The sequence below is a fragment of the Lepidochelys kempii genome, chromosome 5 (genome assembly GCF_965140265.1).
Source record: "Lepidochelys kempii isolate rLepKem1 chromosome 5, rLepKem1.hap2, whole genome shotgun sequence".
NCBI classification, from domain to species: domain Eukaryota; kingdom Metazoa; phylum Chordata; order Testudines; family Cheloniidae; genus Lepidochelys; species Lepidochelys kempii.
In genome coordinates, this window is record NC_133260.1 from 124,575,970 (window position 1) to 124,598,957 (window position 22,988).

Consider the following 22,988-nt stretch of genomic DNA (forward strand, 5'->3'; position numbering starts at 1 on the left):
CTAAGCCCTGAGCATGCAATGGTCTCTCTGTGCTAGAGATACTTGCACCTGTGCAGAGCCCTCTGGAACTCAGCTACTCTTCCCAACTGCCTGTTGAAGTTACTGGGGGTCTGAGTAAATGCAGGGGCTAGTTTGTGCAGGGCTCATTGTAGAATCAGAGCCTAAAACGGCCCTACTCTGGCCCTTGCAGCCACTGAAACTGAAGATCGTGTGTTTAGATGGAGGCCCTCTCACATCCCTCTGTGGGACAGACACATGGGTATGAACATCTAGGCCTGCTTTAAAGGAGTGAGGTGAGCACCTGCCTCAGCCCCAGGCCACTGTCACTCTGCTCAGCTGCTCCAGGAATTTGCACTCCCTGGTTTGATTTTACTCCCTGTGTGAAAGGTGTAGGGAGGTTATGGGACGAAGTTATGCCTGGTGTGATCTGCTGTCACTCTGGCTGGGAAGGACCCTGGCACTGGAGTAACTAGGCCAGGAATGATAATGGGGAGAGGGCAGAGCCGAGCCGAGTGGCTATAACTGACACCCCCCCCCAAAATTTTTCCCTGAGCTTGTCTCCCCACTTAGTGCTTCCCTTTGGCTGTGTCACCCCCAGCATCTGCCCAAATGCTCCCCAGATTCCCCCTGAGCCTGGGGGTTCCACGTATAGAACTGACACTTATATTGGAACTGCTAATTGCACTCAGTCTTTAACCCCTTATTGCCCAGTGTGGGGCTACCTAACTCTCTTTGAGGTCCTGGGCCTAACTCACTTAGGCCTTGCAATGCTGAGAGGAGCAATAGCTAAATACCTTTAAAAACCTGTGCCATGTTCTCTTCCCTGGACAAATCAACCAACAGGAAAGCTATAAATGTACTGAGGAGTATCTTGTGCCAGCTGGGCCAGAATAACTTCCCCAGCCTCTTTTGGAGTGGGCAGGAAAGGAAAATAATACAACAGCTACCAGCACTCTCCTCTCTTAGACGGTTTTACTGTCAAAAATCTTCTACACTGAAAATGTGACCAGGGAAATGGAGCGTAAAGGCGCTCTTCAGAGAGAACAACTGGAGTACTCTGAGAATATGAACCATTATTATTATTTGTATGACCGTAGCATTTCAAAGCAAAAATCAGAACTGGAATCCCATCGTGCTAGGTACTGTCTTAACACAGAGTAAAAGGCCTGCCCCAAACAGCTCATAATCTGAAACTAGGTTTGCCAGCCCTCCAGGATTGTCCTGAACTCTCCAGGAATTAAAGATTAATCTTTAATTAAAGATTGTCATGTGATGAGACCTCCAGGAACACATCCAACCAAGATTGGCAACTCTCACACCCTGTAACTTTTCATGGGCTCACAGCTCTCACTGGGCAAAGTAGAGAATGCAGCTGTGTGATTGGTCTCCTGAGCTGTCTGTCAAGTGTGCCCAGCCCTATGATGACATCATCACAGGAATATAATGGCTGAGACTTGAGGGAGGTCTGAGCATTAGTGAAGGATTAGTAGTGTGGAAGTTTGGTAAGATGTGTGGTTAACCTCTGTGTTATGTTTCTGGTTCCTAGGTTCTGTATTGGTTTCGATGGGGGCTCTTTTCTTACACAGAGTGTGACCCAATGTTTTGCCTGATGGCCAGTAGTGGCTAGGATTGAATGGTCAGAAGCTCTTAGCTAGTTTCAGTGCTTAGTGGCTGTACTTGTGTAAAGCATTTTGAGTTCAGTCTTCTGAGCAAACGGTCCAGGGAAGGAAACTATTTGCCTTCCAGACTGGGAGGCCTGGAGTAATGGTATGTTCTAGGAGATGGAGGCTTCCCTAGAGGAGAATAGAATATTTAAGAAGGAGAACTAACTTAGAGTTTCGACTAGGGGAAAAACTCCTACTCACCTCTCGACCTGAGCAAAGCTATGCTGTTCCCACTCAGGGATGGGGAATGGGACTTCTGGTTGTGGTCTGAGTTCTGGCTTGTCCGAATGATCTGCAGGTGGAAACACTTGACTGAGGTGGCTGATTCAGCTGAGACTGGAGTGCTGGGTAACCAATATGGATCTGAAACAGATATTGCAGGAAACATGAAAGGAAAACAGGCCTGGTGCCTTCCCATAAGGGAAATGCTTCCTGGCCCTAGCTTTCTAGTTAGTTGTCTCACTCTCGCCTCTAGGAGTGATGGTGTCAACTTACCTAAACTGGAATCTGTTCCTTTACCAGACCATCTTTACCTGACAATAGAAGATATTTGTATTTTTACCAGCTAAATTGGCTTTAAAATAACCAGCCTGCCATAGTGGGCATCTCCTATGTAGACTCATAGATATTAAGGTCAGAAGGCACCATTATGATCATCTCCTATGTAATTCAGTATCCAGGGAGACTCTTACACTACTCACTCAAGAGGTCCCTGAAGGCTCCCCAGTGGTACCTTCTCAATTCAGTGTTCTGTGTGTGTAGTCAATGGCTACTACCTTCAGCAGGATAACTTCTGTCAGTGATTGTACTCTGGGATGAATGGAATTAGCCCCGGTACAATCTAGGAAAAGACTAAAGTAGGAGGGTGCCTCTGATGAGCTGTGCAGGTATCCTGGTGCTCCCCTTGGGAGGCATTGTTGGGTCTAGAAGTCTGAGGAGAAGCTTTGGGAGTGTGTAACGCCAAAAGACCCTGGTAATGGGCAGGATCAAACCTGGGACCTCTGGTCCTAAATGCATGAGCCTCTACTGCATGAGTTAAAAGCCATAAGGCTCTTAGCTAAGACGGTAAAGCCAATAAATTAATCTCTGCCTCTCTAACTGGTCCTGGTGCTACGAGATGGGACAGAAGAACACACCCACAAGATGTGTGGATTACAAGTGCATCCCTGGGCTTGAAGAACTGGCTGTCTCTGAGCCTGCCTTAGATCAAAGGTTTAAGGGCCTGGCCTGCTCTCTGTAGAGAGAGACTTACTGCAGGGGGACAACCTGGTCTGGCTCTTAGAGAAAACGGACCGGGAGCAGCTCTCCTGGTATTCCTACACAAGATTGATTTCACTGTTTCCTGCTGTAGCCACTCAATATTCCTTTTTGGGTCTTGCAGGGACATCTCACTCCACCATGTCTGCTAAGGAAAATGAACCACAGGTGGAGATCCAGGCAAAGGAGCAACAGGTGGGTCCCTCCTGGGGAGGCAGGTGTGCTTGGCGGCTGGAAAGGCTGTTCTAGCTTGAATGTCTCCACTGCTGGAGACAGGGACTCGTAACCACAACACTAGCCAATGATTCTAGCTCTCAGAGTGCCGTAGTCACTGCCCACATGTGCCTGCTGAATCTGGGAGGAGCACAGGTGACCCTGTGAATGCTGTCTGCATTAGAACACTGGCAAATCCCATTAATTGCAATGCCCAGTGGGGGCATTGTACCGGGTGCTGGACCGAGACATGGTTCCTGATCGAGAGAGACTGCACTTGGAAAGACAAAAGGTCTCTCCATTCCTGCTCTCGCTGACGGAACGAGATCATGACACAGTTCTGTTTTGTTGGTGGGTGTGCTAGGATGGAAACGGCATTCCTGAGACCTTGCTGAATATAGGCAGCTGTTCCAATGGAACCAGGCTTCTGGGTCTGTAACTAATCTCACAGGCAGGCCACTGAAACCCAGGTGAAATGGACAGGAGACTGTCCTCAGAGCTGGGCAGTCTCCTACAGAATCAGTAGTTGCAGAGGAAAAGAGACAGGAGGGGCACCTTGAGAAGCCAGGAGCTCTTCCTCAACTGACTCCTCTTTCCCTCCCCTAGACTGCAGGGGACAGGGTGGCTGGCCTGCCCTTGGTCAGCTCTACCTGTGAGATGGCCTCTGCCAGCTACGCTGCCACCAAAGAAACCCACCCAGCCATCAAAGGGGTCTGTGAGGTAGTAGAGACTGGGGTGAGGGCCATCACCTCTGCTGCCATTACCGGGGCACAGCCCATCCTGGACCAGCTGGAGCCACAGCGTGAGTAAGGGAAGGGAGGCAGGAACACTCCTGTGTGTGTGGCGGGGGAGGTGGGTCTGGGGGCAGGCTCAGCCTACAGTGGCTCTAGGCCCACTACTGAGCTCGGCCTCCAACTGGCCGCAAACAGAATCCACAAACTCCCTTCTCCTGCTTCCCTGAACTCAGCGAGCTCCTAAACTTGATCTGGCCAAGGCATTGGCCTTGTGCGGAGGAGTTCTGACGGCTGCAGCAGCTGCTGGTGGGGATTCCTGCTCAGGTACCAGGGGTGAGCTGGACCAGCCTAGAGGCAGGCAGTGCCCAGCCACAATCCCTGGTGTGCATGGCTGGCCCAGTACCACACAGCCACATGCACTGTGTATGGGACCTAATGCCATGGAGCAACACCTGCTAGAGGCTACAGGAAGCAGCTCCCATGCTAAAAGGATCTGAGCCCATGGCAGGCACTGGAGACTCCTGAAAACCTCTAGGAGAAGCTGGGGGTGGATGAACAGATGACTGGCAGCCAGATCTCCTGACTGCTAAACCTGGCTCTGAAACAGACTGGCTCCATAGCCTTGGGCAAATTGCCCAAACCCTCTTCCTTGGCTTTCCCATCAGTAACCTGGGGACACTTGCTTAGGAACACCAGTCCTCCAGTGTACAGGGATTAGCAGCCCCACGAGATCTGTGCACATGAAGGAATTAAGGGAACGAGTTCTGTGGTTATGTTTCAGTTGCAGCAGCCAATGAATATGCCTGTCGGGGTCTGGACAGACTGGAGGAGCAGCTGCCCATCCTGCAGCAGCCGATTGAGAAGGTAACCACACAAGTGTCACGACTGGTCCTGGAGCAGGATGAGGCTGTGGGCCCTTCATTTCTGCTAGGTGTTCAGTGACCTCTCTTCTGACCCCTTTTCCTCTAGGTGGCTTTGGATGCCCAAAAACTCGTGCGTGCCACAATGGTGGGTGCCAAGGATGCAGTCTGCAGCCCGGTCACTGAGGCCAAGGATGCAGTGACCAGCATGGTGGGCATGGCCCAAGGGGCTGTCCAGGAGAGCGTGGAGGTGACCAAATCTGCCGTGACCAGCAGCATGAGCACAGTGATGGGCTCCTCTTTGGGGCAGATGGCTGCGAGTGTCATAGACACAGCATTGGGGAAATCTGAGCAGCTGGTGGACTACTACCTCCCCATGACAGAGGAGGAGCTCGGTAAGTTCCCCTCTGCTGAATACAAACCAATGTGACCCTGGTGTCTTTGGGCACGGCTTGGACTCTCAGCTGTTCACAGTACTCACAGCTGAGCTGCCAAAAGAGCCACCTCTCCTTAAGGCTAGCTTGCAACCTAGCTTGGCTACTAGCCCTCCCTTAGTTCCTTCATGCTGGGCCCTCTGCTAGCCCTCTCTGATGGCTCTGACGCTTCTCCCTGTGCAGCTACCTGCTGCCTTACTGGTCGGTGCTGCAGGGCATCCAATCGTGCCCTGGGAAAGATTGCATCGGTCACAAGCTTTGGGAGGGCTGAAGGCATCCCTGCCTTGTATCCTGGCCCTGCCAACCGGTGGTGCAAGTAGATTTTAACTCTTACCAGTATGGCAACTCATGGGAGGGACCCAAAAATGGGGGGAGGCACATGACCCCCCCCCCCCCCAAACGACCCCACCCTGCCTTGTGTGGGGGGCTCTACAGACCCCAGACAGGAGATGCAACTACATGGAAGGGCTGGTGGGGGGCCAGCTGGGGGCGGTACAGACACACCGGAGGAGGTGCCAGCGTTCTGCTCCTTTCGCTGCTGCGGTTCCTGAGAGCCCTGCAGTTTTCAGCGGCTACTGAAAGTCATTCCAGTACATTATCCCAGCAACAAATGTCTTAACGGCACGGCGTACCTGACCTTACTGCCTGACTTGCACCACTGCTGCCAACTGCCCTCTTCCCCCTTCCAGCTGAGCTTGCCACAACTCCCCTGGAGGGGCCTGGAGAGGCTCCTGCAGAGCAGCGGACTTACTACGTCCGCCTGGGTTCCCTGTCGAGCACGCTGCGCCAGCGAGCCTACCAGCACGCCCTGGGCAAGATGAGACAAGCCAGGCAGCGCACCCTGGAGGCCCTCTCCCAGCTCCAGCAAATCATTGACCTGGTAGGAACACGACCCCTCTCCCCTGCCCTGTAGCTGCTGTGGGTCACGGTCTGTCATAAATATAAAGGGAAGTGTAAACCACTTTAAAATCCCTCCCGGTCAGAGGAAAAGTCCTCTCACCTGTAAAGGGTTAAGAAGCTAAAGGTAACCTTGCTGGCACCTGACCTAAATGACGAATGAGGAGACAAGATACTCTCAAAAGCTGGGAGGAGGGAGAAAACCAAGGGTCTGTGTCTGTCTATATGCTGCTTTTGCTGGGAACAGAACAGGAATGGAGTCTTAGAACGTTTAGTAAGTAGTCTAGCTAGGTATGTGTTAGATTATGATTTCTTTAAATGGCTAAGAAAAGATTTGTGCTGGCTACAAGGACTATCCCAGTCTGTGTGTCTTTTTTGTAATTTAAGGTTTTGCCTAGAGGGATTCTCTGTTTTGAATCTAATTACCCTGTAAGGTATCTACCATCCTGATTTTACAGAGGTGATTCCTTTACTTCTATTAAAAGTCGTCTTGTAAGAAAACTGAATGCTTTTTCATTGTTCTAAGATCCAAGGGTTTGGGTCTGAGGTCACCTATGCAAATTGGTGAGGATTTTTACCAAACCTTCCCCACGAAGTGGGGTGCAAGGGTTGGGAGGGTTTTTGGGAGGAAAGACGTGTCCAAACTACGTTTCCCAGTAAACCCAGTTAGAGTTTGGTGGTGGCAGTAGAAATTCCAAGGGCAAAGGGTAAAATTAATTTGTACCTTGGGGAAGTTTTAACCTAAGCTGGTGAAAGTAAGCTTAGGAGGTTTTCATGCAGGTCCCCATATCTGTACCCTAGAGTTCAGAGTGGGGGAGGAACCTTGACTCTGTCTCTGCAGCCTCCCATGCTCAGTGCCATTGGCACTGTTTGTTCCTGGGCCCAGCTGTGTCGCTGCAGTAGTGCTGCCTGCCTGCTGCCCACACCTAGCTGTGGGAGAGCTTCCCTGGCCAGCCGCCTCCTGCTCTTCCCAGCTAACTGCCCTCTCCTCCTGCAGATCAGCCATGCCAAGCAGGCCGTAGATCAGAAGCTTCACAATGGCCAGGACCGTCTGTACCAGATGTGGCTCCAGTACTGCAGGGGGAAGTTGGAAGGGCAGGAGGATCCTGACTCCGCAAAGGTATTCTCCTCCTTCTCGCCCTCACAGCCTTGCTCCAGTGAACTCCCCCCATCTGCAGGGGAGACTTGCAGATACTCCAGTCTCTTTCTCCTTCCAGCAGGTTGAAGCTCAGGCTCTAGCCATGTCCCAGAGCCTCACCCAGCAACTGAAAACCACCTGCCTTACTCTCCTGGGCAGCATCCAAGGCCTTCCCAGCACTATCCAGGACAAGGCCCAGCAGGTCTCGAGCAGTATACAAGATCTCCAGGCCTCCTTCTCCAGTGCTGGCTGTTTCCAGGATCTGTCCAGCAGTGCCCTGGCCCGGAGTCGGGAGATGGTGACCAAGGCCCAGAAGTCCTTGGATGAGCTCCTGGAATACGTGATGCAGAACATTCCCCTGGACTGGATCGTGGGACCCTTCACTCCCGTGGGAGACTCCCCACAGTGTCCTGATGAGCTGGTGGAGGAAGGAAAGAAGGTGGAGGCCTGAAGGGTTCCCCCTGCTGCTGGAAGGAATCCAGCTGAATTGCCTGCATAGCTAGTGTGGGGTCTCCTCGCTGAGGCCGTAGTCCTGCTTTGGCAGATGGTGGACTGCAGAAGGAAGAGCTGACCTCAGAATTACAGAACCTGAATGTCATTTCCCACGCATGCTTCCCCAGAACCATGTATTACCAGTTACAGGGTGGCATCACTAGTCATGCAGGACTGCATCCCTTGCAGGGCTAGTCTGCTTCTCTCAGGACATACCTAGAGCTGTCTTCCTCTGTACACAGGAAGTGCTTCTCAGCTTGATATTTTTCCTAGCTGTGTAATGTGTAAAACTAGGGTTTAATGTCACAATAAACTGCAACTGCATTCAAATTCCTGTCTGCTTAATGTGATTCCCTCCCCAACTCGTGCTCTGTACAAACATTTACTGTACAGATGACCCCATCCACCTCTTCTCCACACACACACACCCCTTGCACCTACTTTTTCTCTGGCAGGGCTCCAGAATGGCTGAGCTTGTCTCCTGGGTGAAGGCATCTCTTCAGGTGCCTCCATTTGACTCTCTCTTCCATTGAGACTTTTCTCATGTAGAAGGAGGCAACAGGGTTCTCCCCATTGAGAACACTCATCTGGCTTCCAGTGTGTAGTGAGGCAACAATACAGACTGTGAGACCAAGTAACAGAGGGAAGAGCCCAGTGTGTTACGGCGCTATGGCCTTGAGAGGAAATGGGGTGTGTGGAGAGCTGAGAACCTACTATTGGTAATGAGCGAAGTTAAAAGGGTCACATACAGTGGTGGGAGACTGCCAGGCTTTGCCTCTAATCCAGTGTAAGAAGCTCAACAGGTTGGAAGTGTCCAGGAAAAGGGATGGTGAATTGTTAAATCCCAGTTGCCTGGAGTTGTCAAAACGCACCCCTGCGCGCACACACAGGGAGACTAGCCGCAAGAGAGAGCGCAGCAGACAGTCTTGCTGAAGCATGGACATCAGCCAGCCTGCGTCCTTCCTCCCTGCTGTTAGCCAAGCACCTGCCTAACCTTTCCTCCTGCCTAGTGTAAACCTAGCCAGGTCAATAACCGTACAGGCACATGGCTCAGGGTTGTGGGAGATCCATAATCAGACCAGTGCTGGGCTTTTAATGCATTTTCCTGAGAGCTTGTGTCTGTGCTTGAAGTCACAAGGGGGTAGTGTCATCTAGGCAGCTCCATCACTGTTCCTTAGTAGCTCAAGCCTGAGTTAGGATAGAAAGGTCTCTCAGGTTCAGCACTGTAACAGCACCATGAGCAGGAATGGCTGTGTTGCTCCCAGAGATGGAGACTAGTAACAAAGTGGTCATCTCATTGGAAAGGGCCTGCCTTGTTCTCCAATCGACTGAGGATACCAAGCTCTTCATAGAATATCAGGGTTGGAAGGGACCTCAGAAGGTCATCTAGTCCAACCCCCTGCTCAAAGAAGGACCAATCCCCAACTAAATCACCCTAGCCAGGGCTTTGTCAAGCCTGACCTTAAAAACTTCAAAGGAAGGAGATTCCACCACCTCCCGAGGTAACCCATTCCAGTGCTTCACCACCCTCCGAGTGGAAAAAGTTTTTCCTAATATCCAACCTAAACCTCGCCCACTGCAGCTCGAGACCATTGATCCTTGTTTGTTCATCTGCTACCACTGAGAACAGTCTAGATCCATCCTTTTTGGAACCCCCTTTCAGGTAGTTGAAAGCTGCGATCAAATTCCACCCCCCCCCCCCCCGTTCTTCTCTTCTGCAGACTAAACAATTCCAGTTCCCCTAGCCACTCCTCATAAGTCATGTGTTCCCGTCCCCTAATCACTTTTGTTGCCCTGTGCTGGACGCTTTCCAATTTTTTCACCACCTCCTTGTAATGTGGGGACCAAAACTGGAGACACTACTCCAGATGAGGCCTCACCAATGTCGAATGGAGGGGGACGATCACATCCTTCGATCTGCTGGCAGTGCCTCTACTTATACAGCCCAAAATGCCATTGGCCTTCTTGGCAACAAGGGCACACTGTTGACTCCTATCCAGCTTCTTGTCCACTGTAACCCCTAGGTCCTTTTCTGCAGAAAAGTCAAACTCCCTAACTGACAGGGAGCAATTACTGAAGCTAGTCTGCCTGTGGAACTGGAGGTGTGTTTTAAACCCTGCTCTGTTATGGATTAAAAATGGCCCCTCCAGCAAACTCACAGGGAAGAGTGAGTAAAAGCAATAGCTAGGTGGAGCCCTGCTGGAGTGAGTAAAGGTCTTAGCCTCCTCCTTTTAGGGATATGGAAAAGTACAGACTGCAGGAGTACTGGTCAGCTAATCTGACTTCTGTTTCCAAGACCAGTGAAGCTCTTTGCTATTTAGTCCAAGTCTAATAAAATGTGTGAGGTCAATGAGTGGATTTCACATCAGCAGATATTTGCTTCAAACTTGGAAAGAAGCTGGATTTTCTTTACACCATGAAGAGCATTGCAGCCTACATTTCCCCAGCACAGCCCTTACAGCTAATTTTTCCATAGGGAAGGGGTGGTTCTAACACATCCACAAGCCAGGGTCAGACGTAAGATACCACATCAAAAAAGTTGCTGGACCAATCTCAAGTTATACAAAGCAAATGCAGTAACTGACTAACCCACCAGATGCAGTATTTATGGCACAAGGAGCAGTGAGTTATTTCAGCAAACCCCAGCATGATTCACCCATGGGCTCAAGTGTTTAATCCAAAGGCCTGTTGGAGGATCCAAGGTGTGAGCATAGAGATCACACTTGCTACACTCCAATGGTCTGAATATTAGAAGGAGAAATGGGAAAAGGAAAGAGATGCTTCCTGCCCCCAGCTGGCTATCTTTCCAGGGCACTACCCCCTGCATAATTAGTGATTGTAGCTACCAGGTAGAAAGACTTGTAGTGTGTTCTGAACATGGTTGGGCTTGCTTTTTCTGCTGGCTGCCTGTGTGGGAGGGCTATGGGTGGGAAGGTGGTTTCTAAGCCCTGAGCATGCAATGGTCTCTCTGTGCTGGTGTTACTTGCACCTGTGCAGAGCTCTCTGGAACTGAGCTACTCTTCCCAACTGCCTGTTGAAGTTACTGGAGGTCTGAGTAAATGCAGGGGCTGGTTTGTGCAGGGCTCATTGTAGAATCAGGACCTAACACTGCCCCACTCTAGCCTTTGCAACCGCTGAAGGTCGTGTGTCTGGATGGAGGCCCACTCACATCCCCCTGTGGGACAGACACATGAGTGTGAACATCTAGTGTCCTTGGCCCCCCCGCCTGGAGGCACACACAGCAGTTATGCTGAGAATCTGCAACAGTATGTTGCAGAGTCAGACTGCCTGAAACTAAGCAAGGCCAAACAGGGGGGATATGGAAGAACAATGCTGAATAAAGCAGCTTTATGTATAGTTTAACAAATGATACAGAGACTCAGGGAACTAGCTGGGAACTGGATTGGCTGGCTATATGGATACTTGGGGCAGCTTGCTATTGGATAAGTATGCTGGGAAAAAGGATGTATAAAAGCCTGTGTAACTTCCTCCTTTGTGTGCAGGATTTGAGATTGTATTCTCCCTGTACCTTTTTGCAGCTGCAAATAAACTTTTCTGCTTCTCCACCCCGTTGTGATTATTGGGTGTAGCACCCCGGGTAACGAACCAACTCAAGCTGTTGTTCAGCCTCTCGGCACTGGGTGCCGGCAACACCATCATTTCCCAAATGCTCCCCTGAGCCTGGGGTTCCACGTATTGAACTGACCCTTATATTGGAACTGCTAACTGCACTCAGTCTTTAACCCCTTATTGCCCAGTGTGGGGCAACCTAACTCACTTTGAGCAATCAGCACTCTCCTCTCTTAGATTGTTTTAGTGAGAAAAAACCTTCTACACTGAAAATGTTACCAGGGAAATGGAGCGTAAAAGCGCTCTTCAGAGAGACCAACGGGAGCCAAAACTGGCAACTCCGAAACCCTGTAACTTTTCAGAGGCTCACAGCCCTCACGGGGTAAAGTTGGGAATGCAGCTGTGTGATTGGTCTCCTGAGCTGTCTGTCAAGTGTGTCCAGCCCCATGATGACATCATCACAGGAATATAATGGCTGAGACCTGGGGAAGGTCTGAGTATTGGTGAAAGATTAGGAGTGTTGAAGTTTGGTAAGATGTGTGGTTAAGCTCTGTACTATGTCTCTCGTTCTTTGGGTGTTTAGATGGGGGTTCTTTCTTACACAGATTGTGACCCAATGTCTTTCCTAGTGGCCAGTAATAGCTAGGATTGAATGATCAGAAGCTCTTAGCTACTTTCAGTACTTTCTAGCTGTACTTGTGTAAAGCATTTCTAGCTGAGTCTTCGGAGCAAACAGTCCAGGGAAGGTAACTGTCTGCCTTCCGGACTGGGAGGCCTGGATTAATGGTATGTTCTAGGAGATGGAGGCTTCCCTAGAGAAGAATAGACTATTTAACAAGGAGAACTAAATTAGAGCTTGGACTATGGGAAAACTCTCCACTCACCTCTCTACCTGAGCTAAGCTATGCTGCCCCCATTCTGGGATGGGGATTGGGACTGCTGGCTGTGGTCTGAATTCTGGTTTGTCCGAATGATCTGCAGGTGGAAACACTTGACTGAGGTGGCTGATTCAGCTGAGACTGGAGTGCTGGGTAACCAATATGTATCTGAAACAGATAATGCAGGAAACACTAAAAGAAAACAGGCCTGGTGCCTTCCCGAAAGGGAAATGCTTCCTGGCCCTAGCTTTCTAGTTAGTGGTCTCACTCTTGCCTCTAGGAGTGATGGTGTCAATTTACCTGAACTGGAATCTGTTTCTTTACCAGACCAGTCTTTAACTGACAATAGAAAATATTTGTATCTTTACCAGCTAAATCGGCTTTAAAATAACCAGCCTGCCATAGTGAGCATCTCCTAGATCATAGATCAGAAGGGACCGTTATGATCCTCTCCTATGTAACTCAGAATCCGGGGAGACTTAAACACTACTCACTCTGGAGGTCCCTGAAGGCTCGCCAATGGTACCTTCTCAATTCAGTGTTCTGTGTGTGTAGTCAATGGCTACTACCTTCAGCAGGATAACTTCTGTCAGTGATTGTACTGGGGCTAATTCCATTTGTCCCAGAGTATAATCTGGGAAAAGACTAAGCTAGGAAGATGCCTCTGATGAGCTGTGCAGGTGTCCTGGTGCTCCCCTTGGGAGGTATTGTTGGGTCTTGAAGTCAGAGTAGAAGCTTTGGGAGTGTGTAAATGGGGTGTTACATCGGGTGGGATCTGAGTTGCTACAGAGAATTCTTTCCTGGTTATCTGGCTGGTGAATCTTGCCCATATGCTCAGGGTTTAGCTGATTGCCATATTTGGGGTCAGGAAGGAATTTTCCTCTTGGGCAGATTGGAAAATGTCCTGCAGGTTTTACCCCTCTCTCTATAGCATGGGGCACGGGTCACTTGCTGGAGCATTCTCTGCTCCTTGAAGTCTTTAAACCACGATTTGAGGACTTCAGTAGCTCAGACATAAGTGAGAGGGTTTTTGCAGGAGTGGGTGGGTGAGATTCTGTGGCCTGCGTTGTGCAGGAGGTCAGATTAGATGACAATAATGGTCTCTTCTGACTATAATATCGATCTATCTATGTGTAACACCAACAGACCCTGGTCATCAGCAGGATCAAACCCAGGCCCTTTGGAGGCTCATGCATTTAGCTCCACTGCATGAGCTAAAAGCCATATGGCTCTTAGCTAAGACTGTAGAGTGGATGCGTTAATCTCTCTCTAACTGGTCCTGGTGCCACTAGAGGGGATAGAAGACAACACCCAGACGAACTGGCTGTTTCTGTTTCTGGGCCTGCCTTACATGAAAGGTCTAAGGCCCTGGCCTGTTCTCTCTGTAGAGAGACTTCCTACAGGGGGACAACCTGGTCTGGCTCTTAGAGAAAACGGACCGGGAGCAGCTCTCCTGATGTTCCTACACAATACTGATTTTATTTCCTGCTGTAGCCACTCAATATTCCTTTTTGGGTCTTACAGGGACATCTCACTCCACCATGTCTGCTAAGGAAAATGAACCACAGGTGGAGACCCAGGCAGAGGAGCAACAGGTGGGTCCCTCCTGGGGAGGCAGGTGTGCTTGGCGGCTGGAAGGGCTGTTCTAGCTTGAATGTCTCCACTGCTGGAGACAGGGACTCGTAACCACAACACTAGCTAATGCTCCAAGTTCTAGTTCTCGGAGTGCCGTAGTCACTGCCCACAAGTGCCTCCTGAAGCCAGGAGGAGCACTGGGGACCCTTTGACTGCTGGCTGCACTGTAACACTGACAAATCCCGTTGACTAATGCCCAAAAAAGTTGACTAATGCAAAAAAGAGTGGGGCATTGTACCGTTTCCTGGACTGAGACATGGTTCCTGATCGGGAGAGACTGCACTGGGAAAGACAAAAGGTCTCTCCATTCCTGCTCTCGCTGACAGAACGAGACTGTGACACAGTTCTGTTTTGTTGGTGGGAGTGCCAAGGTGCAAATGGCATTCCTGAGATTGCTGAATATTGGCAGCTGTTCCAATGGGACCAGGCTTCTGGGTGTGTAACTAATGTCACAGGCAGGCCACTGAACCCCTGCTGACAGGGACAGGAGACTGCCTAGCTCTGAGGACAGTCTCCTACAGAATCGGCAGTTGCAAAGGGAAAGAGACAGGAGGGGCATCTTAAGAAGCCAGGAGCTCTTCCCCAGCTGACGACTCTTTCCCTCCCCCAGACTGCAGGGGACAGGGTGGCTGGCCTGCCCTTGGTCAGCTCTGCCTGTGAGATGGCCTCTGCCAGCTACGCTGCCACCAAAGAGACCCACCCAGGCATCAAAGGGGTCTGTGAGGTGGTAGAGACTGGGGAGAGGGCCATCACCTCTGCTGCTATCAACGGGGCACGGCCCATCCTGGCCCAGCTGGAGCCACAGCGTGAGTAAGGGAAGGGAGACAGGAACACTCCTGTATGTGTAGTGGGGGAGGTGGGTCTGGGGGCAGGCTCAGCCTACAGTGGCTCTAGGCCCACTACTGAACTCGGCCTCCAACTGGCCACAAACAGAATCCAGACTCCCTTCTCCTGCTCCTCTCAACTCAGCTAGCTCCTAGACATGATCTAGCCAAGGCATTGGCCTTGTGCGGAGCAGCTCTGACTGCTGCAGCAGCTGCTGTTAAGGATTCTTGCTCAGGTACCAGCGGTGAGCTGGACCAGCCTAGAGGCAAGCAGTGCCCAGGCAGAATCCCTGGTGTGCATGGCTGGCCCAGTACCACACAGCCACATGCACTGTGTATGGGACCTAATGCCATGGAGCAATACCTGCTAGAGGGCACAGGAAGCAGCTCCAATGCTAAAAGGATCTGAGCCCATGGCAGGCACTGGAGACCCCTGAAACCCTCTAGGAGAAGCTGGGGGTGGATGAACAGATGACTTGCAGCCGGATCTCCTGAGTGCTAAACCTGGCTCTGAAACAGACTGGCTCCATAGCCTTGGGCAACTTGCCCAACCCCTCTTCCTTGGCTTTCCCATCAGTAACCTGGGGACACTTGCTTAGGAACACCAGTCCTCCAATGTACACGGATTAGGAGCCCCACAAGATCTGTGCACATGAAGGAATTAAGTTAATGAGTTCTTTGGTTATGTTTCAGTTACAGCAGCCAATGAATATGCCTGTCGGGGTCTGGACAGACTGGAGGAGCAGCTGCCCATCCTGCAGCAGCCGATTGAGAAGGTAACCACACGAGTGTCACGGCTGGTCCTGGAGCAGGATGAGGCTGTAGGCCCTTCACTTCCGCTAGGTGTTCAGTGACCTCTCCTCTGACCCCTTTTCCTCTAGGTGGCTTTGGATGCCCAAGACCTGGTGGGTGCCAAGGATGCAGTCTGCAGCACGGTCACTGAGGCCAAGGATGCAGTGACCAGCAGGGTGAGTGTGGCCCAAGGGGCTGTCCAGGAGAGCGTGGAGGTGACCAAATCCACCGTGACCAGCAGCATGAGCACAGTGATGGGCTCCAGCATGGGGCAGATGGCTGCGAGTGTCATAGATGCAGCATTGGGGAAATCTGAGCAGCTGATGGACTGCTACCTCCCCATGACAGAGGAGGAGCTCGGTAAGATCCCCTCTGCTGAATACAAACCAAGGTGACCCTGGTGTCTTCGGGCGTGGCTTGGACTCACAGTGCTCACAGCTGAGCTGCCAAAAGAGCCACCTCTCCTTTGGGCTGCCTTGCAACCTAGCTTGGCTACTAGCCCTCCATGCTGGGCCCTCGCTAGCCCTGTCCGATGGCTCTGACGCTCTCTGTGCTGCTACCCACTGCCTTACTGGTCGGTGCTGCAGGGCATCCAAAGGTGCCCTGGGAAAGATTGCATCGGTCACAAGCTCTGGGAGGACTGAACGCATTCCTGCCTTGTATCCTGGCCCTGACAACCAGTGGTACAAGTAGATTTTAATTCTTACCAGTACGGCAACTCATGGGACAGACCCAAAAGTGTGGGGGGGCACATCACTCCCCCCAAACGACCCCATCCTGCCTCGTGCGGGGAGGGCTCTACACACTCCAGACAGGAGATGCAACTATGTGGAAGGGCTTGTGGGGGGCCAGCTGGGGGTGGTACAGGCACACCGGAGGAGGTGCCAGCGTTCTGCTCCTTTCGCTGCTGCGGTTCCTGAGAGCCCTGCGGTTTTCAGTGGATACCGAACGTCATTCCAGCAACACATGTATTAATGGCGCAGCGTACCTGACCTTACTGCCTGACTTGCACCACTGCTGCCAACTGACCCCTTCCCCCTTCCAGCTGAGCTTGCCACAACTCCCCTGGAGGGGTCTGGAGAGGCTCCCGCAGAGCAGCGGAGTTACTATGTGCGTCTGGGTTCCCTGTCGAGCACGCTGCGCCAGCGAGCCTACCAGCACGCCCTGGGCAAGATGAGACAAGCCAGGCAGCGCACCCTGGAGGCCCTCTCCCAGCTCCAGCAAATCATTGACCTGGTAGGAACACGACCCCTCTCCCTTGCCCTGTAGCTGCTGTGGGTCACGGTCTGTCATAAATATAAAGGGAAGTGTAAACCACTTTAAAATCCTTCCCGGTCAGAGGAAAAGTCCTCTCACCTGTAAAGGGTTAAGAAGCTAAAGGTAACCTTGCTGGCACCTGACCTAAATGACGAATGAGGAGACAAGATACTCTCAAAAGCTGGGAGGAGGGAGAAAACCAAGGGTCTGTGTCTGTCTATATGCTGCTTTTGCTGGGAACAGAACAGGAATGGAGTCTTAGAACGTTTAGTAAGTAGTCTAGCTAGGTATGTGTTAGATTATGATTTCTTTAAATGGCTAAGAAAAGATTTGTGCTGGCTACAAGGACTATCCCAGTCTGTGTCTTTTTTGTAATTTAAGGTTTTGCCTAGAGGGATTCTCTGTTTTGAATCTAATTACCCTGTAAGGTATCTACCATCCTGATTTTACAGAGGTGATTCCTTTACTTCTATTAAAAGTCGTCTTGTAAGAAAACTGAATGCTTTTTCATTGTTCTAAGATCCAAGGGTTTGGGTCTGAGGTCACCTATGCAAATTGGTGAGGATTTTTACCAAACCTTCCCCACGAAGTGGGGTGCAAGGGTTGGGAGGGTTTTTGGGAGGAAAGACGTGTCCAAACTACGTTTCCCAGTAAACCCAGTTAGAGTTTGGTGGTGGCAGTAGAAATTCCAAGGGCAAAGGGTAAAATTAATTTGTACCTTGGGGAAGTTTTAACCTAAGCTGGTGAAAGTAAGCTTAGGAGGTTTTCATGCAGGTCCCCATATCTGTACCCTAGAGTTCAGAGTGGGGGAGGAACCTTGACTCTGTCTCTGCAGCCTCCCATGCTCAGTGCCATTGGCACTGTTTGTTCCTGGGCCCAGCTGTGTCGCTGCAGTAGTGCTGCCTGCCTGCTGCCCACACCTAGCTGTGGGAGAGCTTCCCTGGCCAGCCGCCTCCTGCTCTTCCCAGCTAACTGCCCTCTCCTCCTGCAGATCAGCCATGCCAAGCAGGCCGTAGATCAGAAGCTTCACAATGGCCAGGACCGTCTGTACCAGATGTGGCTCCAGTACTGCAGGGGGAAGTTGGAAGGGCAGGAGGATCCTGACTCCGCAAAGGTATTCTCCTCCTTCTCGCCCTCACAGCCTTGCTCCAGTGAACTCCCCCCATCTGCAGGGGAGACTTGCAGATACTCCAGTCTCTCTTTCTCCTTCCAGCAGGTTGAAGCTCAGGCTCTAGCCACATCCCAGACCCTCACCCAGCAACTGAAAACCACCTGCCTTACTCTCCTGGGCAGCATCCAGGGCCTTCCCAGCACTATCCAGGACAAGGCCCAGCAGGTCTCGAGCAGTATACAAGAGCTCCAGGCCTCCTTCTCCAGTGCCGGCTGTTTCCAGGATCTGTCCAGCAGTGCCCTGGCCCGGAGTCGGGAGATGGTGACCAAGGCCCAGGAGTCCCTGGATGAGCTGCTGGAATACGTGACGCAGAACATTCCCCTGGACTGGATCGTGGGACCCTTCACTCCTGCTGGAGACTCTCCACCGTGTCCTGTTGAGCTGGTGGAGGAAGGAAAGAAGGTGGAGGCCTGAAGGGTTCCCCCTGCTGCTGGAAGGAATCCAGCTGAATTGCCTGCATAGCTAGTGTGGGGTCTCCCTGCTGAGGCCACAGTTCTGCTTTGGCAGATGGTGGACTGAGGTCAGGTCTTCCTTCTGCAGAACCTGAATGGCCTTTCCCAGGCCCACTTCTCCAGAACCATGTATTACCAGTTACAGGGTGGCATCACTAGTCATGCAGGACTGCATCCCTTGCAGGGCTAGTCTGCTTCTCTCAGGACATACATACAGCTGTCTTCCTCTGTACATAGGAAGTGCTCCTGAGCTTGATCTTTTCCCTAGCTTTCTAATGTGTAAAACTAGGGTTTAATGTTACAATAAACCTCAACTGCATTCAAATTTCTGTCTGCTTAATGTGATTCCCTCCCTGGCTCATGCTCTGTAGAAACATATACTGTAGAGGTGACCCCATGCCCCTCTTCTTCACACACACAAACCCCCTCCACCCACTTTCTCTGGAAGGGCTCCAGAATGGCTGAGCTCATCTCCTGGGTGAAGGCATCTCTTCAGGTGCCTCCATTTGACACTCTTCCATTGAGACTTTCCTCATGTAGAAGAAGGCAACAGTGTTCTCCCCATTGAGAACACTCGTCTGGCTTCCAGTGGCTAGCAAGGCAACATTACAGGCTCTGAGACCCAACTAACAGAGGGAAAGACCCAGGTTGTTGAGATAGTGCCCTATGGCCTTGAGAGGAAATGAGGTGTGTGGAGAACTGAGAACCTACTACTGGTAATGAGCAAAGTTAAAAGGGTCACATACAGTGGTGGGAGACTGCCGGGCCTTGCCTCTAGTTCAGTGCAAGAAGCTCAACAGGTTGGAAGTGTCTAGGAAAAGATGGTGAATTGACAACTCCAGGCAACTGGGATTTAACAAAACACACACAGGGAAACTAGCTGCAAGAGAGAGAGCAGCAGATAGTCCTGCTGAAGCATGGACATCAGCCAGCCTGCATCCTTCCTACCTGCCATTAGCCAAGCACCTGCCTAACATTTCCTACTGCCTAGTGTAAACCTAGCCAGGCTAATGGCTCAGGGTTGTGGGAGATCCATAGTAGGACCAGTGCTGGGCTTGTAATGCATTTTCCTGAGAGCTTGTGTCTATGCTTGAAGTCACAAGTGCCTAGTGTCATCTAGGCAGCTCCATCACTTTTGCTTATCCTAACTCCGGCTTGAGCTATTAATAAGCTTCAGGCAAGGAAATGTCTCTCGGGTTCAGCACTGCAACAGCACCATGAGCAGGAATGGGTGTGTAGCTCTCAAAGATAGAGACTAGTAATCAAAGTGGTGATGGATGCAGCTCCCAGGGCTAGTTACTCCTGATCTCATTGAACAGGGCCTGTCTTGTACTCCCAGTGGACTGGGGCTACAAAGGTTTTCATAGACCCCTAGAATATGGGGGTTGGAATGGACCGTAGGAGGTCATCTAATCCAACCCCCTGCTCAAAGCAGGACCAATCCCCAGTTAAATCATCCCAGCCAGGGTTTTGTCAAACCCGACCTTAAAAACTTCAAAGGAAGGAGACTCCACCACCTTCCTAGGTAACGCATTCCAGTGCTTCACCACCCTTCTAGTGAAAAAGTTTTTCCTAATATCCAACCTAAACCTTTCCCACTACAACTTGATACCATTGATCCTTGTTCTGTCATCTGTACCACTGAGAACAGTCTAGATGCATCCTCTTTGGAACTCGAGACAAGTAGCAGAAAGTAGCTATCAAATCCCCCCCCCCCCCACCTTCTTCTCATCTGCAGGGTAAACAATTCCAGTTCCCTCAGCCTCTCCTCATAAGTCATGTGTTCCAGTCCCCTAAACATTTTTGTTGCCCTCTGCTGGACACTTTCCAATTTTTTCACATCCTTTTTGTAGTGTAGGGCCCAAAACTGGACATAGTACTCCAGATCAGGCCTCACAAGTGTTGAATAGAGGAGAACAATCATGTCTGTCGATTTGCTGGCAATACCCCTATTTACACAACCCAAAATGTCATTGGCCGTCTTGGCAACAAGGGCACACTGTTGACTCATAGCCAGTTTCTTGTCCACTGTAACTTCGAGGTCCTTTTCTGCAGGAAAAGTCAGAAACTCCCTAACTGACAGTGAGCGATCACTGAGGCTAATTTGCCTGTGTAACTGGAAGTGTGTTACATACCCTGCTGTGTTCTGGATTAACAGAGGCCTCTCCAACACACTAGCTAGGTGGAGCCCTGCTGAGGTGAGTAAAGGTCCTAGTCTGCTCCTTTTAGGAATATGGAAGAGTAAGTGTAGACTTCAGGAGTGCTGGTCAGCTAACGTGACTTCTGTATCCAAGCCCAGTGAAGCTCTTTCCTCTTTCGTCCAAGTCTAATAAAATGTGTGATGTCAATGAGTGGATTTCACATCAACAGATCTTAGCTTCAAACTTGGAGAGAAGTGGGAGCTGGATTTTCTTTACGCCATGAAGTACATTGCAGCCTACGTTTCCCGAGCGCAGCCCCTGCAGCTACTCTTTCCGTAGAGAAGGAGCGGTTCTAACACATCCCCAAGCAGGGTCAGACCTAAGAAACCCGATGGAAAATGTTGCTGCACCACTCTCAAGTTATATAAAGCAAATTCAGTGACTGACTAACCCACCGGGTGCAGTATTTATTCAAAGAGCAGTGAGTTATTTCAGCAAACCCCAAACCAATGGGCTCGACTGTTTAATCCAGAGGCCTGTTGGAGGATCCACGTGTGAGCATAGAGATCACACCAGCTACACCCCAATGGTCTGAATATTAGAAGGAGGAATGGGAAAAGGAAAGAGATGCTTCCTGCCCCCAGCTGGCTTTCTCTCCTGGGTGGCACCCTCTCGATAATTAATGATTGTAGCTGTAGATCCCAGGTAGGAAGACTTGTAGTGTGCTCTCAACATGGTTGGGCTTGTTGCTTCTTCTGGCTGCCTGTGTGGGAGGGCTATGGATGGGAAGGTGGTTTCTAAGCCCTGAGCATGCAATGGTCTCTCTGTGCTAGAGATACTTGCACCTGTGCAGAGCCCTCTGGAACTCAGCTACTCTTCCCAACTGCCTGTTGAAGTTACTGGGGGTCTGAGTAAATGCAGGGGCTAGTTTGTGCAGGGCTCATTGTAGAATCAGAGCCTAAAACGGCCCTACTCTGGCCCTTGCAGCCACTGAAACTGAAGATCGTGTGTTTAGATGGAGGCCCTCTCACATCCCTCTGTGGGACAGACACATGGGTATGAACATCTAGGCCTGCTTTAAAGGAGTGAGGTGAGCACCTGCCTCAGCCCCAGGCCACTGTCACTCTGCTCAGCTGCTCCAGGAATTTGCACTCCCTGGTTTGATTTTACTCCCTGTGTGAAAGGTGTAGGGAGGTTATGGGACGAAGTTATGCCTGGTGTGATCTGCTGTCACTCTGGCTGGGAAGGACCCTGGCACTGGAGTAACTAGGCCAGGAATGATAATGGGGAGAGGGCAGAGCCGAGCCGAGTGGCTATAACTGACACCCCCCCCCAAAATTTTTCCCTGAGCTTGTCTCCCCACTTAGTGCTTCCCTTTGGCTGTGTCACCCCCAGCATCTGCCCAAATGCTCCCCAGATTCCCCCTGAGCCTGGGGGTTCCACGTATAGAACTGACACTTATATTGGAACTGCTAATTGCACTCAGTCTTTAACCCCTTATTGCCCAGTGTGGGGCTACCTAACTCTCTTTGAGGTCCTGGGCCTAACTCACTTAGGCCTTGCAATGCTGAGAGGAGCAATAGCTAAATACCTTTAAAAACCTGTGCCATGTTCTCTTCCCTGGACAAATCAACCAACAGGAAAGCTATAAATGTACTGAGGAGTATCTTGTGCCAGCTGGGCCAGAATAACTTCCCCAGCCTCTTTTGGAGTGGGCAGGAAAGGAAAATAATACAACAGCTACCAGCACTCTCCTCTCTTAGACGGTTTTACTGTCAAAAATCTTCTACACTGAAAATGTGACCAGGGAAATGGAGCGTAAAGGCGCTCTTCAGAGAGAACAACTGGAGTACTCTGAGAATATGAACCATTATTATTATTTGTATGACCGTAGCATTTCAAAGCAAAAATCAGAACTGGAATCCCATCGTGCTAGGTACTGTCTTAACACAGAGTAAAAGGCCTGCCCCAAACAGCTCATAATCTGAAACTAGGTTTGCCAGCCCTCCAGGATTGTCCTGAACTCTCCAGGAATTAAAGATTAATCTTTAATTAAAGATTGTCATGTGATGAGACCTCCAGGAACACATCCAACCAAGATTGGCAACTCTCACACCCTGTAACTTTTCATGGGCTCACAGCTCTCACTGGGCAAAGTAGAGAATGCAGCTGTGTGATTGGTCTCCTGAGCTGTCTGTCAAGTGTGCCCAGCCCTATGATGACATCATCACAGGAATATAATGGCTGAGACTTGAGGGAGGTCTGAGCATTAGTGAAGGATTAGTAGTGTGGAAGTTTGGTAAGATGTGTGGTTAACCTCTGTGTTATGTTTCTGGTTCCTAGGTTCTGTATTGGTTTCGATGGGGGCTCTTTTCTTACACAGAGTGTGACCCAATGTTTTGCCTGATGGCCAGTAGTGGCTAGGATTGAATGGTCAGAAGCTCTTAGCTAGTTTCAGTGCTTAGTGGCTGTACTTGTGTAAAGCATTTTGAGTTCAGTCTTCTGAGCAAACGGTCCAGGGAAGGAAACTATTTGCCTTCCAGACTGGGAGGCCTGGAGTAATGGTATGTTCTAGGAGA

General features: G+C 50.6%; 2 protein-coding genes across 2 annotated transcripts; both read left to right on the top strand.

Moving 5' to 3' along the window:
- Positions 1 to 1,951: 1,951 nt before the first annotated feature.
- LOC140912135 (perilipin-3-like) lies at positions 1,952 to 7,895 on the top strand. The gene is made up of 8 exons (XM_073346300.1): positions 1,952 to 2,012; positions 3,046 to 3,116; positions 3,741 to 3,936; positions 4,650 to 4,732; positions 4,838 to 5,123; positions 5,852 to 6,042; positions 7,057 to 7,179; positions 7,277 to 7,895. The coding sequence occupies exons 1-8, from the start codon at positions 1,952 to 1,954 to the stop codon at positions 7,646 to 7,648; spliced, it is 1,383 nt and encodes a 460-aa protein (XP_073202401.1). The 3' UTR covers positions 7,649 to 7,895.
- A 4,334-nt stretch (positions 7,896 to 12,229) lies between these two features.
- LOC140912136 (perilipin-3-like) lies at positions 12,230 to 18,512 on the top strand. The gene is made up of 8 exons (XM_073346301.1): positions 12,230 to 12,290; positions 13,662 to 13,732; positions 14,383 to 14,578; positions 15,290 to 15,372; positions 15,478 to 15,748; positions 16,434 to 16,624; positions 17,637 to 17,759; positions 17,859 to 18,512. The coding sequence occupies exons 1-8, from the start codon at positions 12,230 to 12,232 to the stop codon at positions 18,228 to 18,230; spliced, it is 1,368 nt and encodes a 455-aa protein (XP_073202402.1). The 3' UTR covers positions 18,231 to 18,512.
- The last annotated feature ends 4,476 nt before the right edge of the window (positions 18,513 to 22,988 follow it).

Bases quoted from the DNA above. Each gene is read 5' to 3' on its own strand.
- LOC140912135 (XM_073346300.1), top strand. From the start codon at position 1,952: ATGATCTGCAGGTGGAAACACTTGACTGAGGTGGCTGATTCAGCTGAG. The intron at 4,733-4,837 runs GTAACCACACAA...CTTTTCCTCTAG, and splicing joins TGCAGCAGCCGATTGAGAAG to GTGGCTTTGGATGCCCAAAA. The intron at 6,043-7,056 runs GTAGGAACACGA...CTCCTCCTGCAG, and splicing joins TCCAGCAAATCATTGACCTG to ATCAGCCATGCCAAGCAGGC.
- LOC140912136 (XM_073346301.1), top strand. From the start codon at position 12,230: ATGATCTGCAGGTGGAAACACTTGACTGAGGTGGCTGATTCAGCTGAG. The intron at 12,291-13,661 runs GTAACCAATATG...TGGGTCTTACAG, and splicing joins AGCTGAGACTGGAGTGCTGG to GGACATCTCACTCCACCATG. The intron at 17,760-17,858 runs GTATTCTCCTCC...TTCTCCTTCCAG, and splicing joins AGGATCCTGACTCCGCAAAG to CAGGTTGAAGCTCAGGCTCT.